Source organism: Hydra vulgaris, chromosome 03, assembly GCF_038396675.1.
Source record: "Hydra vulgaris chromosome 03, alternate assembly HydraT2T_AEP".
Taxonomy (NCBI): Eukaryota; Metazoa; Cnidaria; class Hydrozoa; order Anthoathecata; family Hydridae; genus Hydra; species Hydra vulgaris.
In genome coordinates, this window is record NC_088922.1 from 48,038,753 (window position 1) to 48,052,843 (window position 14,091).

The window sequence follows — 14,091 nt, forward strand, 5'->3', positions numbered from 1 at the left end:
TTGGTGTCTATGACGCTGTAGCTAATTTTAATATTGGGATGAAATCATCAATCCTAATTTATGAAAAACTTAACATGATTTCTGGCTATTATACAATAAACGGTTCAAACGCTATAAACAAAATCCACGTTAAACGGTCAATCTATCGAAGAAAGCCAAATAATAAATTGCGTCGTCAAAAATTAAGGGCTAAAACATTGAAAAGTGACAAAACCTTAGAAAATGAAGGCAAATTATATAAAAAGGAGGTTTTTAATTTAAATTAGAGTCTTATATATAATATATAGTATGTTTAGAGATTTTTTTATTTAATAAGTTTTCTCAGTTTGAGGTTTTTCAATATGCCGCTCAATGTTGCAATAGAACCGCTTAAACTTTTGTCTCAAATTTTCAGCATATCTTCCTTTTAATAAGACCTGTGTTTTAAATGGAACAGAATTTTGATATCTCAAGAAAAAGAGTAGTATGGCTGTTTTAACTTTTCAAAAATTGACCTTTTTTTTAATACCATTTTTGGCGGACATGTCCTGAGACCCAGATTTTTTTCCAAATCTGTTCCATTTAAAACACTCATGCACCTATTCTAAATGTAATACCAAAGTTTACTTTGCCTTTTTTAATAGTTTTTGCTGATTCTCGGCCGGCGCAAATCATATTTTCTGCTTAATTTGGGGTTTTTTGGGGTATATGCAACAATCATTGACCAAAAAAAAAAAAATGTAAATTTTTTGTTTTCATTATACTGTATGTTGGATTACTTAAAAAGTTTTCTTCTATTGTCTATATATTAAAATTTGGGGAGTAATCTCCCTTGAGTAGAATTGACACATAAAAAAACAAAAAAAAAACAATGTTGCCATTTAGAAAAGCAGTTATATAAGTAGTAGTTTATCTTACTTTGTATTTCTATTATGATCATGCGAAAAACATGATGCTCTTGGTGTATTTGATAATAATAAAAAAAATTAAAAATATATTTCTCTATTGAGAAATATATTAAAAATACATTCCTTATTGATAGCTTATATATATATATATATATATATATATATATATATATATATATATATATATACATATATATACATATATATATATATATACATATATATATATATAGACACACAGACATACACACACACACACACACACACACACACACACACACACACACACACACACACACACACACACACACACACACATATAAATATATATATATATTTAAACAACTTTAAAATGTATTCTACAAAATAGAGTGCTCCATGTTCTTAAAAGAGCAGAGCAATTATATATTAGTAGAAAATCACTTAAATTTTTTTATTTTATGAGTCTTTATTGTTTCATCAATAAAGACTCATCAGAAATGCATTTCTGATGAGTCTTTATTGATGAAACACAATTGATGTAAAATGTAAAAAAATTGTTAAGCGATTTTCTACTAATATATATATAAATATATATATATATATATATATATATATATATATATATATATATATATATATATATATATATATATATATAAATATATATATATATATATATATATATATATATATATATATATATATATATATATATATATATATATATATATATATATATATATATATATATATATATATAAACTTCGATAGTCTAAGTCATAAGTAGCACAAGTATACTTTGTGTAAAATTTCAACTTTTAATGTTAATGTAATCCTATGATCCTTATGCTAATGGAACTTTTATATTTTTATTTTTTGGCATGTACTGTAACTTTTTTATTAATTTAAAGAAACATAACAAAAATTAAAATTTCCTGTCACAAATTTATAAAATTATAAATCATAAATAAAAATAATCATAAAAATTAAAAATGAAATAAAATAATAATAAATCTAATAAAATTATAATAATCCCAGGATACCACCGTAAAGCTTTACAAAAAAGAAAAACTGTTTAAATAAAAAACAAAAAGTTACGTGAAAGAATTTTATTATTATAATACTTTTACAGTTTTGTATCAGTTTTATTATGACTCAATAAACAACCTATCATTTTACCGAAAATTGAATGTAATTGCAATCTACATAAAATAAAGTCATTACCGAAATCCCAATATCAAGCATAATAACATAAACAATCATAATACTTTTATCCAATTATATCAACTATAATATAAAACAATTAATATGGCAAAACAATAGCCTGCAATTGATTGTTTGCATTACATGTAAACGCTAATTTATTGTATAAAGCAGAACCACAAAGACCATACTGAAGCTTGTTATATGATGTTCCTTGATAGCAAAAACGTTGTGATTTCAAATAGATAACATTTCCACAAACTTCATAGAGCTTGAGGTCAAACAAAGTTGTTCCACTGCAAACAAAGAGGTTGACATCATAAACTTTATTGCCACAAATTCTATACTGAGTACGAGAATATGAAATTCCATTATTACAAAAATTTGTTATTCTTGAAATGACTGATTTCCCACATAATTCGAAGGAAAACTTTTCAAAAATTTTGTTTTCATAACAAAAGGAAGAACTGATTGGAAAAAGGTTGCCTGCGCAAATACTAAAATCACTTTTTCTATAAGAAACTTCATTGAAACAAAATCGATCAGCTTTTAAATGAATGACTTGACCACAAATTTCATAAACGCTTAAACTATAAATTATTCCCCCATTACAAATTGAGTTACTTATATTAAAAATGTCATTACCGCAAATACCAAATTGATTTCTCTTATACGATGTATTTTTAAAACAGAAACATAAAGTTTTTGAATGCACAATATCTCCACATACTTCATTATCATATGCAGAGTAGATAACGTTATCAAAACATAAGGAATCCATACGTTTGTAAAGGCTACCTTTACAGAGACCGAACTCAAATAACTTAAATACTTGATTTTGAAAACAAAACTCTTTTGACTTATCACATACTCCATTACCGCACTCTTCATATAAGCTGATTAAATAAACTAAATTGTTTTTGCAGAACTTTGTAGCAACTTCATAAACATTTGATCCACAGAGCTTATATTTACTCTTTTCATATGATATCTCCTTGTCACAAAACCAGTCAGCTTTCAAATGAACATGATCTCCACATAACTCATTATCAAATTTGGTAAATATCAAGTCTTTAAAGCAAAATGAATCAATAACTTTATACACCTTATCTTTACAGATTGCATGTGTTAAGATGTTAAATACTTGATTTTCAAAACAAAACTCCTTAGATTTTTCACATACTCCATTACCGCATTCTTCGTATAAACTGATTAAAAACACTAAATTATTTTTGCAGAACTTTGTTGCAACTTCATACACATTTGATCCACATAGCTTAAATTTACTCTTTTCGTATGAAATCTCCTTGTCACAAAACCAGTCAGCTTTCAAATGAACATGGTCTCCGCATAATTCATTATCAATTTTGGTAAATACTGTGTCCTTAAAGCAAAACGAATCAGTAAGTCTGTACACCTTATCTTTACAGATTGCATGTGTTAAGATGTTAAATACTTGATTTTCAAAACAAAACTCCTTTGATTTTTCACATACTCCATTACCGCACTCTTCGTATAAACTGAGTGAATATACTAAATTGTTTTTGCAGAACTTTGTTGAAACTTCATAAACATTTGATCCACAAAGCTTAAATTTATTCTTTTCGTATGATATGTCCTTGTCACAAAACCAGCCAGCTTTCAAATGAACATGATCTCCACATATTTCATTATCAATTTTAGTAAATACTATGTCATTAAAGCAGAAAGAATCAATAAAATTAAACACCTTATCTTTACAGACTCCATGTGACACAATGCTAAATACTTGATTTTCAAAGCAAAACTCTGTTGCTTTTTCTCGAACTCGATCACCACACTCTTCATACAAGTTGATTAAATACACTAAATTGTTTTTGCAGAATTGTGTAGCTATTTGAAAAACATTTGATCCACATACTTTGTATTTGCTCTTTTCATAAGATTTATCGTTGTTACAAAACCAGTCAGTTATCAAATGAACATGGTCTCCACATACTTCATTATCAACTTTTGTAAATACTATGTCTTTGAAGCAGAATGAATCAATGAGTTTGTAAACCTTATTTTTACAGACTGCATGAGATAAGATGTTAAATACTTGGTTTTCAAAACAAAACTCAGTTGCTTTTTCTCGTACACCATCACCACACTCTTCGTACAAGTTGATTAAATACACTAAATTGTTTTTGCAGAATTGCGTAGCTATCTGATAAACATTTGAACCACATACTTTGTATTTGCTCTTTTCGTATGATTTATCATTGTTACAAAACCAGTCAGCTATCAAATGAACATGGTCTCCACATATTTCATTATCAATTTTGGAAAATACTATGTCTTTAAAGCAGAAAGAATCAATAAGTTTGTACACCTTATCTTTACAAACTGCATGTGACAAGAGGCTAAATACTTGATTTTCAAAACAAAACTCAGTTGCTTTTTCTCGTACTACATCACCACATTCTTCATACAGGTTGATTAAATACACCAAATTGTTTTTGCAGAATTGCGTAGCTATTTGGTAAACATTTGTTCCACATACTTTGTATTTACTCTTCTCGTAGGATTTATCGTTGTAACAAAACCAGTCAGCTATCAAATGAACATGGTCTCCACATATTTCATTATCAATTTTGGTAAATACTGTGTCTTTAAAGCAGAAAGAATCAAAAAGTTTGTACAGCTTATCTTTACAGACTGCATATGACAACATGCTAAATACTTGATTTTCAAAACAAAACTCAGTTGATTTATCTCGCACTCCATCACCACACTCTTCGTACAAGTTAATTAAATACACTAGACTGTTTTTGCAGAACTGCGTAGCTATTTCATAAACATTTGAACCACATACTTTGAATTTGCCCTTTTCGTATGACTTATCATTGCTACAAAACCAGTCAGCTATCAAATGAACATGGTCTCCACATATTTCATTATCAATTTTGGTAAATACTGTGTCTTTAAAGCAGAAAGAATCAATAATTTTGTACACCTTATTTTTACAAACTGCATGTGACAAGATGCTAAATACTTGATTCTCAAAACAAAACTCAGTTGCTTTTTCTCGTACTCCATCACCACACTCTTCAAACAAGTTGATTAAATAAACTAAATTATTTTTGCAGAATTGCGTAGCTATTTGATAAACATTTGTTCCACATACTTTGTAATTGCTCTTTTCGTATGATTTATCGTTGTTACAAAACCAGTCAGCGATCAAATGGACATGGTCTCCACATATTTCATTATCAATTTTGGTAAATACTGTGTCTTTAAAGCAAAAAGAATCAATAAGTTTGAACACCTTATCTTTACAAACTCCATGCGACAAGATGCTAAATACTTGATTTTCAAAACAAAACTCAGTATCTTTTTCTCGTACTACATCACCACACTCTTCATAAAGGTTGATTAAATACACTAAATTGTTTTTACAGAATTGTGTAGCAATTTGGTAAACATTTGTTCCACATAGTTTATATATGCTCTTTTCGTATGATTTATCATTGCTACAAAACCAGTCAGATATCAAATGAACATGGTCTCCACATATTTCACTATTAATTTTGGTAAATACTGTGTCTTTAAAGCAGAAAGAATCAATAAGTTTGAACACCTTATCTTTACAAACTCCATGTGACAAGATACTAAATACTTGATTTTCAAAACAAAACTCAGTTACTTTTTTTCGTACTCCATCACCACACTCTTCGTACAAGTTGATTAAATACACTATATTGTTTTTGCAGAATTGTGTAGCTATTTCGTAAACATTTGATCCACAAACTTTGTATTTGCTCTTTTCGTATGATTTATCGTTATTACAAAACCAGTCAGCGATCAAATGGACATGGTCTCCACATATTTCATTATCAATTTTGGTAAATACCATGTCTTTGAAGCAAAAAGAATCCATGAGTTTGTAAACCTTATTTTTACAAACTGCATGAGACAAGATGTTAAATACTTGGTTTTCAAAACAAAACTCGGTGGCTTTTACTCGTACTCCATCACCACACTCTTCGTACAAGTTGATTAAATACACTAAATTGTTTTTGCAGAATTGCGTAGCTATCTGATAAACATTTGAACCACATACTTTGTATTTGCTTTTTTCATATGATATGCCCCCAATGCAAAACCAGTCAGCTAATAAATGAACATGGTCTCCACATATTTCATTATCAATTTTGGTAAATACTGTGTCTTTAAAGCAGAAAGAATCAATAAGTTTGTACACCTTATCTTTACAGACTCCATGTGATAAAATGCTAAATACCTGATTTTCAAAACAAAACTCTGTTGCTTTTTCTCGTACTCCATTACCACACTCTTCATATAAGTTGATTAAATACACTAAATTGTTTTTGCAGAATTGTGTAGCTATTTCATAAACATTTGATCCACATACTTTGTATTTGCTCTTTTCGTATGATTTATCGTTGTTACAAAACCAGTCAGCTATCAAATGAACATAGTCTCCACATATTTCATTATCAACTTTAGTGAATACTGTGTCTTTAAAGCAGAAAGAATCAATAAGTTTGTATACCTTATCTTTACAGACTGCATGTGACAATTTGTTATACACTTGATTTTCAAAACAAAACTCAGTTGATTTTTCTCGTACTCTATCACCACACTCTTCATATAAGCTCATTAAATACACTAAATTGTTTTTGCAGAACTGTGTAGTTAATTCATAAACATTTGATCCACAGAGCTTAAATTTACTCTTCTCGTATGATATGTCTTTGTCACAAAACCAGTCAGCTTTCAAATGAACATGGTCTCCACATATTTCATTATCAATTATTTGAAACAGTGTGTCTTTAAAGCAAAAAGAATCAATAAGTTTGTATACTTTATCTTTACAAACTGCATGTGACAAGATGCTGAACACTTGATTTTCAAAACAAAATTCAGTTGATTTTTCACTTACTCCATTACCACACTCTTCATAAAAGTTGATTAAATACACTAAATTGTTTTTGCAGAACTTTGTAGCAATTTCATAAACATTTGAGCCACAAAGCTTAAACTTACTCTTTTCGTATGGTATGTTTTCATAACAAAACCAGTCAGCTTTCTTTTCAACAATGCCTCCACATATTTCATTATCAATTTTGGTAAATAATGTATCTTTAAAGCAAAAAAAGTCCATTCGGTTGTACACCTGATCTTTACAGACTCCATGTGAAAATGAATTGAATACTTGATTTTCAAAACAAAACTCTGTTAATTTATCACTTACTCCATCACCACATTCCTCAAACAAGCTGATTAAATACACTAAATTCTTTTTGCAAAACTTTGTAGCTACTTCATAAACATTTAAACCACAGAGCTTAAATTTACTCTTTTCATATGATATGTCCTTGTCACAAAACCAGTCTGCTTTCAAATGAACATGGTCTCCACATATTTCATTATCAATTGTGGTGAATACTGTGTCTTTAAAGCAGAATGAATCAATAAGTTTGTACACCTTATCTTTACAGATTGCATGTGTTAAGATGTCGAACACTTGATTTTCAAAACAAAATTCGTTTGACTTTTTAAATACTCCATTACCACACTCTTCATATAAGCTAATTGAATACACTAAATTGTTCTTGCAGAACTGTGTAGCTACTGCATAAACATTTGATCCACAAAGCTTAAATTTACTCTTTTCGTATGATATGTCCTTGTCACAAAACCAGTCAGCTTTCAAATGAACATGGTCTCCACATATTTCATTATCAATAATGGTAAACACAATGTCTTTAAAGCAAAAAGAATCTATAATTTTGTATACCTTATCTTTACAGACTCCATGTGACAAGATGTTAAACACTTGATTTTCAAAACAAAATTCCGTTGCCTTCTCTCGTACTCCATCACCACACTCTTCGTACAAGTTGATTAAATACACTAAATTGTTTTTGCAAAATTGTGTAGCAATTTCATAAACCTTTAATCCACATACCCTGTATTTCCTCTTTTCATATGATTTATCGCTGTTACAAAACCAGTCAGCTATCAAATGAACATGGTCTCCACATATTTCATTATCAACTTTAGTAAATACTGTGTCTTTAAAGCAGAAAGAATCAACAAGGTTGTATACCTTTTTGTTACACACTGCATGTGACAGGATGCTAAATATTTGACTTTCAAAACAAAACTCGGTTGCTTTCTCTTGTACTCCATCACCACACTCTTCATACAAGTTGATTAAATACACTAAATTGTTCTTGCAGAATTGCGTAGCTATTTGGTAAACATTTGTTCCACATACTTTGTATTTTCTCTTTTCGTATGACTTATCGTTGTTACAAAACCAGTCAGCTATCAAATGAACATGGTCTCCACATATTTCATTATCAATTTTGGTAAATACTGTGTCTTTAAAGCAGAAAGAATCAATAAGTTTGTATACCTTATCTTTACAAACTGCATGTGACAGAATGGTAAAAACTTGATTTTCAAAACAAAACTCTGTTGCTTTTTCTCGTACTCCATCACCACACTCTTCATACAAGTTGATTAAATACACTAAATTGTTTTTACAAAATTGTGTAGCTACTTCATAAACATTTGCTCCACATACTTTGTATTTGCTCTTTTCGTATGACTTATCGTTGCTACAAAACCATTCAGATATTAAATGAACATGGTCTCCACATATTTCATTATCAATTTTGGTAAACACCATGTCTTTAAAGCAGAAAGAATCAATAAGTTTGTACACCTTATTTTTACAGACTGCATTTGATAAGATGCTAAATACTTGATTTTCAAAACAAAACTGTGCTGCTTTTTCACTTACTCCATCACCACACTCTTCGTACAAGTTGATTAAATACACTAAATTGTTTTTGCAGAATTGCGTAGCTGTTTTGTAAACATTTGCTCCACATACTTTGTAATTGCTCCTTTCGTATGATTTATCGTTGTTACAAAACCAGTCAGCTATCAAATGAACATGGTCTCCACATATTTCATTATCAATTTTGGTAAATACTGTGTCTTTAAAGCAGAAAGAATCAATAAGTTTGAACACCTTATCTTTACAAACACCATGCGACAAGATGCTAAATACTTGATTTTCAAAACAAAACTCAGTTTCTTTTTCTCGTACTACATCACCACACTCTTCATAAAGGTTGATTAAATACACTAAATTGTTTTTACAGAATTGCGTAGCAATTTCGTAAACATTTGTTCCGCATACTTTGTATTTGCTCTTTTCATATGATATGCCCCTATTGCAAAACCAGTCAGCTATCAAATGAACATGGTCTCCACATATTTCATTATCAATTTTGGTAAATACTGTGTCTTTGAAGCAGAAAGAATCAATAAGTTTGTACACCTTATCTTTACAGACTGCATGAGACAAGATGTTAAATACTTGATTTTCAAAACAAAACTCAGTTGCTATTTCTTGTACTTTATCACCACACTCTTCGTACAAGTTGATTAAATACACTAAATTGTTTTTGCAGAATTGTGTAGCTATTTCGTAAACATTTGATCCACAAACTTTGTATTTGCTCTTTTCGTATGATTTATCGTTATTACAAAACCAGTCAGCAATCAAATGGACATGGTCTCCACATATTTCATTATCAATTTTGGTAAATAACATGTCTTTAAAGCAAAAGGAATCAATGAGTTTGAAAACCTTATTTTTACAAACTGCATGAGACAAGATGTTAAATACTTGGTTTTCAAAACAAAACTCGGTGGCTTTTACTCGTACTCCATCACCACACTCTTCGTACAAGTTGATTAAATACACTAAATTGTTTTTGCAGAATTGCGTAGCTATCTGATAAACATTTGAACCACATACTTTGTATTTGCTTTTTTCATATGATATGCCCCCAATGCAAAACCAGTCAGCTAATAAATGAACATGGTCTCCACATATTTCATTATCAATTTTGGTAAATACTGTGTCTTTAAAGCAGAAAGAATCAATAAGTTTGTACACCTTATCTTTACAGACTCCATGTGATAAAATGCTAAATACCTGATTTTCAAAACAAAACTCTGTTGCTTTTTCTCGTACTCCATTACCACACTCTTCATATAAGTTGATTAAATACACTAAATTGTTTTTGCAGAATTGTGTAGCTATTTCATAAACATTTGATCCACATACTTTGTATTTGCTCTTTTCGTATGATTTATCGTTGTTACAAAACCAGTCAGCTATCAAATGAACATAGTCTCCACATATTTCATTATCAACTTTAGTGAATACTGTGTCTTTAAAGCAGAAAGAATCAATAAGTTTGTATACCTTATCTTTACAGACTGCATGTGACAATTTGTTATACACTTGATTTTCAAAACAAAACTCAGTTGATTTTTCTCGTACTCTATCACCACACTCTTCATATAAGCTCATTAAATACACTAAATTGTTTTTGCAGAACTGTGTAGTTAATTCATAAACATTTGATCCACAGAGCTTAAATTTACTCTTCTCGTATGATATGTCTTTGTCACAAAACCAGTCAGCTTTCAAATGAACATGGTCTCCACATATTTCATTATCAATTATTTGAAACAGTGTGTCTTTAAAGCAAAAAGAATCAATAAGTTTGTATACTTTATCTTTACAAACTGCATGTGACAAGATGCTGAACACTTGATTTTCAAAACAAAATTCAGTTGATTTTTCACTTACTCCATTACCACACTCTTCATAAAAGTTGATTAAATACACTAAATTGTTTTTGCAGAACTTTGTAGCAATTTCATAAACATTTGAGCCACAAAGCTTAAACTTACTCTTTTCGTATGGTATGTTTTCATAACAAAACCAGTCAGCTTTCTTTTCAACAATGCCTCCACATATTTCATTATCAATTTTGGTAAATATTGTATCTTTAAAGCAAAAAAATTCCAAACGGTTGTACACCTGATCTTTACAGACTGCATGTGAAAATGAATTAAATACTTGGTTTTCAAAACAAAACTCTGTTGATTTATTGCTTACTCCATTACCGCATTCTTCAAACAAGCTGATTAAATACACTAAATTGTTTTTACAAAATTGTGTAGCAACTTCATAAACATTTGCTCCACATACTTTATATTTGCTCTTTTCGTATGACTTATCATTGTTACAAAACCAGTCAGCTATCAAATGAACATGGTCTCCACATATTTCATTATCAATTTTGGTAAATACTGTGTCTTTAAAGCAGAAAGAATCAATAAGTTTGTATACCTTATCTTTACAGACTGCATGAGACAAGATATTAAACACTTGATTTTCAAAACAAAACTCGTTTACTTTTTCTCGTACTCCATCACCACACTCTTCGTACAAGTTGATTAAATACACTAAATTGTTTTTGCAGAATTGCGTAGCTATTTGGTAAATATTTGATCCACATACTTTGTATTTGCTCTTTTCGTATGATTTATCATTGTTACAAAACCAGTCAGCTATCAAATGAACATGGTCTCCACATATTTCATTATCAATTTTGGTAAATACTGTGTCTTTAAAGCAGAAAGAATCAATAAGTTTGTACACCTTATCTTTACAGACTGCATGAGACAACATGCTAAATACTTGATTTTCAAAACAAAACTCGGTTGCTTTTTCTCGTACTCCATCACCACACTCTTCGTACAAGTTGATTAAATACACTAAATTGTTTTTACAAAATTGTGTAGCTACTTCATAAACACTTGCTCCACATACTTTGTATTTGCTCTTTTCGTATGATTTATCATTGTTACAAAACCAGTCAGCTATCAAATGAACATGGTCTCCACATATTTCATTATCAATTTTGGTAAATACTGTGTCTTTAAAGCAGAAAGAATCAATAAGTTTGTATACCTTATCTTTACAGACTGCATGAGACAAGATGCTAAATACTTGATTTTCAAAACAAAACTCGGTTGCTTTTTCTCGTACTCCATCACCACACTCTTCATACAAGTTGATTAAATACACTAAATTGTTTTTACAAAATTGTGTTGCTACTTCATAAACACTTGCTCCACATACTTTGTATTTGCTCTTTTCGTATGATTTATCATTGTTACAAAACCAGTCAGCTATCAAATGAACATGGTCTCCACATATTTCATTATCAATTTTGGTAAATACTGTGTCTTTAAAGCAGAAAGAATCAATAAGTTTGTATACCTTATCTTTACAGACTGCATGAGACAAGATGCTAAATACTTGATTTTCAAAACAAAACTCGGTTGCTTTTTCTCGTACTCCATCACCACACTCTTCATAAAGGTTGATTAAATACACTAAATTGTTTTTACAGAATTGTGTAGCAATTTGGTAAACATTTGATCCACATACTTTGTATTTGCTTTTTTCGTATGATTTATCGTTGTTACAAAACCAGTCAGCTATCAAATGAACATGGTCTCCACATATTTCATTATCAATTTTGGTAAATACTGTGTCTTTAAAGCAGAAAGAATCAATAAGTTTGTATACCTTATCTTTACAGACTGCATGAGACCAGATGTTAAATACTTGATTTTCAAAACAAAACTCGGTTGCTTTTTCTCGTACCCCATTACCACACTCTTCGTACAAGTTGATTAAATAAACTAAATTATTTTTGCAGAATTGCGTAGCTATTAGGTAAACATTCGATCCACATACTTTGTATTTGCTTTTTTCGTATGATTTATCGTTGTTACAAAACCAGTCAGCTGTCAAATGAACATGGTCTCCACATTTTTCATTATCAATTTTGGTAAATACTGTGTCTTTAAAGCAGAAAGAATCAATAAGTTTGTATACCTTATCTTTACAGACTGCATGAGACCAAATGTTAAATACTTGATTTTCAAAACAAAACTCGGTTGCTTTTTCTCGTACCCCATTACCACACTCTTCGTACGAGTTGATTAAATACACTAAATTATTTTTGCAGAATTGCGTAGCTATTAGGTAAACATTTGATCCACATACTTTGTATTTGCTTTTTTCGTATGATTTATCGTTGTTACAAAACCAGTCAGCTATCAAATGAACATGGTCTCCACATATTTCATTATCAATAAATCTATACACTATGTCTTTAAAGCAGAATGAACTACTTATTTGGTAAATTGTGTTTTTGCACAAATTAAACTTTTCTCTCTCATAAGATAAGTTATTGTAACAAAAATACTTTTTTTTTTCATGAACATTTTGTCCACATATTTCAAACTGATGAATTTTATACAGATTACCATCGAAGCATAAGCTTTCAGATATATTATAAATAATTCGTTTACACATTTTGTATTGAATATGTTGATATGATTTACCTTCGTAACAGAAACATTGGCTTTTAAGATGAACTTTATCACCACAGATTTCATACAGAATAGTTTGGTAGATTAAGTCTTTGTAGCAGAAGTAAATGTTTTTGTCATACACTGAGCCACTACATATAATGAATTTTGAATGAAGATATGACTTTTTTTGGAAACAAAAACTTTTTGATTTAAATATTAATTCATTTCCACATAATTCATTAGTTGTCTTTTCATATATTTTAGTGTTATAACAAAAACATTTTTTAATTTCGAATATTTCATTTCCGCAAAGGCTGTAATCAGATTTTGGGTATGATTTACCTCCACTGCAAAGATAGGAGCTTTTCAATATTACGCCACTTCCACACAACTGATAAAGTTCTTTATTGTATTTGTTTCCATTATTGCAAAAATAAATGCTGTCATCAAATGGTAGATTACCACACATAGGCTGATTAACAACTTCATATGTCCTTTTTTCATTTTCTAAGAAAATCAATTATAATATACATAACTATAACTAGTTTTAGTACTATAAAAAATATTTGATTATACTATTTTGAATTTATCTTATAAATTAATATTTTAAATGTTTAAGCTAAGTTAAGGTGGTATTATAATAACATCTTAAGCTTTTTTTTTTCTCACAAATGATTTCATAAGTTCTTTTGTTAACATGAAACTTTAAGTTTACATTTTAATCACTGGTAGTTAATCTTTGTTATTAGAGCGTTAATAT

The 14,091-nt window shown here is 29.4% G+C and overlaps 1 protein-coding gene across 1 annotated transcript in view; it reads right to left on the reverse strand.

The window, feature by feature from the left end:
* Window positions 1–1,963: 1,963 nt before the first annotated feature.
* The window catches only part of LOC136078223 (uncharacterized), a 45,965-nt gene continuing 33,837 nt past the window's right edge, over window positions 1,964–14,091 (reverse strand). Inside the window, exon 4 of the mRNA XM_065793482.1 lies at window positions 1,964–13,838. Coding sequence (XP_065649554.1) covers window positions 2,173–13,838 — 11,666 coding nt within the window. The 3' untranslated portion in view covers window positions 1,964–2,172. The remainder of the gene's footprint in view (window positions 13,839–14,091) is intronic.